The sequence below is a fragment of the Pteropus vampyrus genome, unplaced genomic scaffold (genome assembly GCF_000151845.1).
Source record: "Pteropus vampyrus isolate Shadow unplaced genomic scaffold, Pvam_2.0 Scaffold149, whole genome shotgun sequence".
NCBI classification, from domain to species: domain Eukaryota; kingdom Metazoa; phylum Chordata; class Mammalia; order Chiroptera; family Pteropodidae; genus Pteropus; species Pteropus vampyrus.
In genome coordinates this window covers 1539278-1545639 of record NW_011888930.1, presented here as the reverse complement: position 1 = coordinate 1545639, position 6362 = coordinate 1539278, and the positions used below count along the sequence as shown (strand labels likewise).

At 32.4% G+C, this 6362-nt stretch overlaps 1 protein-coding gene across 9 annotated transcripts in view; it reads right to left on the bottom strand.

Annotated features, from left to right (window-relative positions):
- The window catches only part of OXR1 (oxidation resistance 1), a 405984-nt gene that overhangs the window by 43088 nt on the left and 356534 nt on the right, over positions 1-6362 (bottom strand). For all 9 annotated transcript variants that reach the window (XM_011369443.2, XM_011369444.2, XM_023536149.1 and 6 more), the window contains 2 exons: positions 5060-5244; positions 1309-2066 (listed from right to left, as the gene is read on the bottom strand). In XM_011369443.2, coding sequence (XP_011367745.1) covers positions 1309-2066; positions 5060-5244 — 943 coding nt within the window. The remainder of the gene's footprint in view (positions 1-1308; positions 2067-5059; positions 5245-6362) is intronic.

Here is a 6362-nt window from a genome sequence, read left to right as displayed (position 1 = left end):
AGACACAGAATTACCACAGAATCTAGCAAATCCAATTTTGGGTATATATCCAAAAAAAAAATTGAAAAGAGGAACTCAAACTGATATTTGCACTCCAATATTCACAGCAGAATAGCCAAAAGGCTGAAAAACTCAAATGTCTATCAATGAAGGAACAGATAAAGAAAATGTGGTATGAATAATGGAATATTATTCAACTTTAAAAAGGAAGGAAATTCTGACACAGGCTACAACAGATGAAACTTGAAGGCCTTATGCTAAGGAAAATAAGCCACATACAAAATGACAAATATTATATGATTACATTTATATGAGGTACCTGGAGACAAAAATTCATATAGACAAAAAGTAGAATGGTGGTTGCCAGGGGTTTGGGGGAGGGAAGAATAGGAGTTACTATTTAATAGGCACAGAGTTTCAGTTTGGGAACATGAAAAAGTTCTGGAAGTGGATGGTGGTGATGGTTGCACAGCGATGTGAATGTACTTAACGCCACTGAATTTCACATTTAAAAATGGTTAAACTGGTAAATTTTATGTGTATTTTAATAAAAATTATTAAGTTAAAAAAATGAAAGTTCATATATAAATTGGATTAATCTGGAATCAATATTCCAATAGAATATAAGAAATGTCAGCCAAGATACCTGAGCTGCATCTCGTTTAAAATATAATATATTAAGCAGAAGCACTGTATATTAGAAATAAAAGACGATTCCTATAACTTTCATAAATAAACAGTACCAAAAAACAAACTGAAAGAGAAAATGGTGTTTTAATTTATCTTTAGTGCTGCTTTCAAGGAAAACATTTATCCAGACAATGATGAAACTTCTGGATACTTGGAAGAATTTAAAGAATATATTTTTATGTTTAATGTATTTTTTTTTAAAAAGTTGGAATGACTTTGACAATTATAAATTGCCATTAGGATATTATGTATGTAATGAAAAAAAGGCATTTTAATGAGGTAATGTATCAAAAGCTAAAAAAGAAAATGAAGAAATCAAAGGTATTACAGAATTTGTACATATTTACTTTAAGAAATAAGTTGTTTAAAGATAGAAGGTGGTGAGTTGAGAATGTTTAAACATGGTGGAAAATATGCTAATTATGTGTATAATCCATCGTGGGATGAGAAAAAACAAGACAGTAGAAACTGGAGACTATATGTTTGTCCCAGAGAAACATCAGTCATGGGCCACTGGATTCTCCTTTGGAGTAGCCTAAGATATAGCAGCTTTTGAGTCAGTGAGGAAACGAAGACAATATGCAATAAAGTGGACTTTATATGCTCTCTAAGACTTACCTTCTATTTCAACAGTTGCTGTTTTATGCTTAATTTCTTTTTGTGACACCTGTTGAATATTTTCCCTTTGCTGTTTAGTTTGTTGCATAGTATGGGTTTTCCAGAGTTTCCGTAGCTCTTCTACCTCTGTCTCTGACTCCTGGTTTTGTTCCTTTCCTTGTTTTCCTCTGTTGCCAGTTTGCTTTTGTTTACATTCTGTTGCTTCCCCACAAGACATACTTTCTTTCTCATCCTGTTTTTGGTGTAGTGAATTCTCGTTAAGAAAATCCTGGTCTTCATTACCTTTTATACTTATGCTTTCTTCCTTAGCGCCTGATATTTCTTGAAAAGTATCTGTAGCCTGATCTCCTTCCTTAATGGCGACTTCAAGATTATTTAAATCAGTTTTAAGAGAAAGAGTCTCAACTTCATTTGCAGACTGTCCAGAATCAGATTTTAACTGGTCAGGAGTACCGGTAGACTCTGATATGACTGTCAAACATTCTACTCCACTCTGATTGACAGTCTGCACAGATTCTGATGACGCACCAGATGATTTATCTTGCCGCAGCTCATCTGAAGAGACAAGCTCCTCCCGAATAGGAGAGAGTTCTGATTCTGTGAACACATCTTCAGAAAGAGACTCCTCAGTGCTCCTAGGAGCAGTGCTGGCACTATCATTACCTGCATCGCGGATTCTTGAGTCTATTTCATCAGTATTACTTCTTGCGATTTTCTTTAAATGGCAGAAGTCCCTTCCTGATAACTGGTCTATCTCTCTGTCAGTAAACAAAATTAAAAGCAATCAGACTTTTTAAGTTGTAGTCCTTTCTATTCTAACACTGAATTAATATTACTAAAAAGGCTTCTCTTAAAAGTATATCAAAATTTTGATTTATTCATATAGACCAAGTAATAGTCAAGTTTTTGCATCACTTGGTTAAGATCTTAGAAACATCAATATAAGATTTCCTGAATTAATCTACCTGGAGTTGATGGTAAGTTTGGGGTGAAGCTATAATTCTAAACTTAAATTTATTCATTGATAGGATATAATAAGCTCATTATTTTTGACTAAATTTTAAATTTCTTAATAAAGTAATACACTGATTGATATTTCATGTATGTGCACACACATGATGCTTAAATTTAAGTATAGATTAAAGTAAAATATATGCCTCAAATGCAAAGCCTAAATTCAACCTGAATAGAAATGAGGCAAAAGTACTTATATGAATTCTTCAGGCTACCAGCAACAGCTCTTAATAACAATTCCAAGAGAACTTGTTCAGCTAAAGGGTTTTGATAGTAGACAGTTGAATGGTTCATAATCACATCTAGATTTCCATTTATAATGACACTGGTATATGTAAGCAGTAATGTTAAAAAGTTAGATAGTTTAAGTTCTAGAAGGAGGTAGTATAAACGTTTATAGTATGAAATATAAGTTGGCAATTTAAAACGATGGTTAAAAGTAGCTTGTGATAAATGGAAATTGCATGAGTTTTTAGTGGAAAAACTATAACATTAATGAAAGTTTGAAAATAAAAAAAGACTGGAAAGTAAGTCAACAAAGATAACTGGCTGTCTCTGGATGGTGAAACTAACATCTTTCCTTTTATTCTAATTTTTGCTATTTTTTCAAATTTTCTATAATGAGTATGCATAATTTTTATAAATAGGATAGGAAAAATTATTTAAAAAATTATTAATTAGTTTAAGTCGAATTCATATTTCTGCCTCTCTTGCATCTGATTCACCTTAAGAAACACAAGCATCTAACTTGTGCTTTTAAATATTGTAACAGTGTCATCTACTGGCGATTCACTCTAACTGCATACATAGGATCTCAGAACTAGTTAAGTTTTGAGAAACAATACCTGTACATTTAATAAGACCCTTAGGTAAGAGAGAAAGTTAACAAACCTAACAGGATACATATTTAGATAAGTGCTGTAAGCTTCAGAGTTAATATGCTGAAATACTAAATATTTATTTATGCCAGTGATGGTGCTACTGCTCAGTATATTTCCAGAACGGTACCTTTAAATGACTTCCCAAGCAGTTTAAGACAAAAGAAAACCAAACAAATTTTGTACCTCATTTTTGCCATAAATGACATTACTCTGCAAAACCATTTCATTTACATGATTTGTTACAAATATTGTTTTAATCAATTCATAAGAGAGGATTAAAAGATATTTCTTTTTGGAAGAATTTTTTTAAATGTTTGGATCAAACGCAAATCTTTCCAGGTGACATTCTAAATGATAAAACAGTGATTTGCAAGGAGTCCTACAGCATCCTTGTAGAACAGTTACAAATCATTCAGCATGAGAGGATCCCAAAGTATCATAGTACAAATAAAAAGCAGGGCAACAGAAAGTTAATCTCACCAATGGCTGACAATATATACATACATAATCTGTTTCTCTTTTAATCTAATCTTTCACTCCTTCACCTGTCTCATCCCTCCATCCACTCCAACAATCCTTATTTGCTGAAACTGACTTTGAAGATCTATTAAAATAACCGACACTAGAGGAAATCCTAGGAATTCTCTGCACCTCTACATGAGTTTAGCAAGCCAAAATAATATCTATTGAGTGGAAGGTATAACGAAGACTTTTTGAATAATGAAGTTTATTCACCACAGGTATCCTAACAACTCATAAAGTTTGCCTCAAAAACAAAAATAATTTGCTCTCCTTCTCCTTTGTAAGTAGTTCTATCCAACAAGTGTTAATTTTAAAACAGCCTTCGTCATCCCAGTGGGCTGGGGCTAATACGGGGACATAAATCTCAGTATCAGGTTAAAGTGAAGTCGGTTTTTAAACTGTTGACAGAGTAATGAATGGAAGAATGGGAGAGTTCTTTTCTATTACATATTAATTTTCATCCTTTCTACTTCCTTTCTTTGTATACCTACCTACCTTTTATCATCTCCTTTTATTTCTCATTCCTCCTTTTCTCTCTGGTTATTCCTTTGGTCAAGCACATTATTTTCAAAGACTATGCTGACCTGTAGTCTCACACCTATGTTATCTGAATCACAATCAAAACCACACATAGCCTGACCAGTATATTCCAATGTTAACTCTTTATATCTGTGTAATTTTGGTTAAGCACATTATTTTCAAAGACTGTGCTGACCTGTAGTCTCACACCTAAGTTATCTGAATCACAATCAAAACCACACATAGCCTGACCAGTATATTCCAATGTTAACTCTTTATATCTGTGTCATTTTGGGGTCTTCTCTCCTATATTTTACACTTTTCTGAGAAAGAAGGATGTAAACATATAAATTAATAAATAAAAAACAAAGCTGTGTTGCTATAGCAATGTCAGGTCTTTGCTCATGTGGCCTTCCCAAGTCTCACTCCTAACTCTTCGGGGTCCTCTAAGGAAAATGTGAAAGTGACCCTTGATTACTTATATCACCTTAAATTACTCGTATAAATAATTTAGAACTTTGAATGCTATGTCTGAATAAAAAAAGCTGATAAACATTGTATTAAATGAGCACTATAGGTTATTTTATAAAATATCTGGTTCTCTGACCAAATATACAAATATAAACCTAAAGCAACTCTTAACTATTCTAAGTGCATTAGGAATAATCTTCTAAATACTACATATAGTTTTGTTTCATTATTGTTAAAATGAAAAGCAGCTACAATAAAACTAATAAAAACAATTAAGAGCATTAGATTAGGGTCAACTATCTAGATGCAATAAAATTGCAAAGGAGTATAAATACCACTCTTACATGGGTAAGGATTCCTTTATTTTGCTATCCAAAATTTCTTTGTACATTGCAGCTGACATCACCTCTTCCATTGGACACATGATCCCATATTCCTCACAGCCATTCTCTTGAACCAAGGGGTCAGTTTTATGTGGATCAAACATTATATTATTTGGTGTAACTAGCAGCACACCACTGACTGTGCCCTAAGATAAAAAAAGAAAATAATGTTTAATCTTCGAATTTGAATTTTCAAAAAGTATTCCAGCTATTTTCACTAATTTTCTTATGTCAGTCCATCTCCTACACATAGAAGTAGTACATTCATGCACTAAGGCATTCTCATGAAAACGTTTTTAATAACACCCAGCTTTTCACAGTAAATTTTCCTCTTTAGGAGAGACAAAATACAAAGAATACTATATTCACTCTCAAACAACCAAGTCAGGTATTAACATTTGCAGACTCAGTAAAATACTGAGTTACATAAGCAAGAGCTTTTGTAATATAAGATGGGACTGTAAAGTCCTGCAAGGCATGAGCCATGTTTCACATTAATGTGTGTACTGCCTCCTGCGTTGCTCCATTACTACAGGTACCAAATATAGTTTTACGTACACATTGCTGGTTTAATAAATAATGTTGATGATTCGATCCATTATAAAAAAAAATAGTATAATCTCTTTAAATACCTTTTTAAAAAATCTGTTTCACTTGACTCTGCTACTACCTAGCTATGCGACCTTGAGAAAGGAAAGCTGCTGGGCCTCAGTTTTTAATCAATAAAATTAAATAGATTAGATGACTGCTAAGGTACACAGTAATCATTTTAATTTAATCATGAAAAGCCATAAAATTTTAAATACATTTATACAAATGGTGATATAAATATCAGAGTCCATTCCTCTTGTTTTGAATGTTTTGTATGTAACATGCTTTATATACATTATTGCTCATTTAATTGTCACAGTCAGCTCTGAGATGAGTATATAGATGAAGAATTTAAAGTTAAGAGACTAGGCAATTTGTCCTAAATAATAAATTACATAGTTAACTAATAAGTGGGAGAACCAAGATTCAAAATTCTAGGCAGTCTGTGCTTTTAACTAAAATCTCTCCAACATTCGAGTAACAAACTATATAATCACTCCGATTCAAATGCCAAATAGTCTTTAACCCCATTTTTAAATTCCCATTCTACTACATTCTGTAAGTGTAAAAATGAAGAGCGAGACAGAATTCTAAAAACAAACCAAATAGTTACTTCAAAGTTGTGTTGTGTTTTTATGAAGCTATTAAGGAAAAGAAAAACTTAAATCCTGTT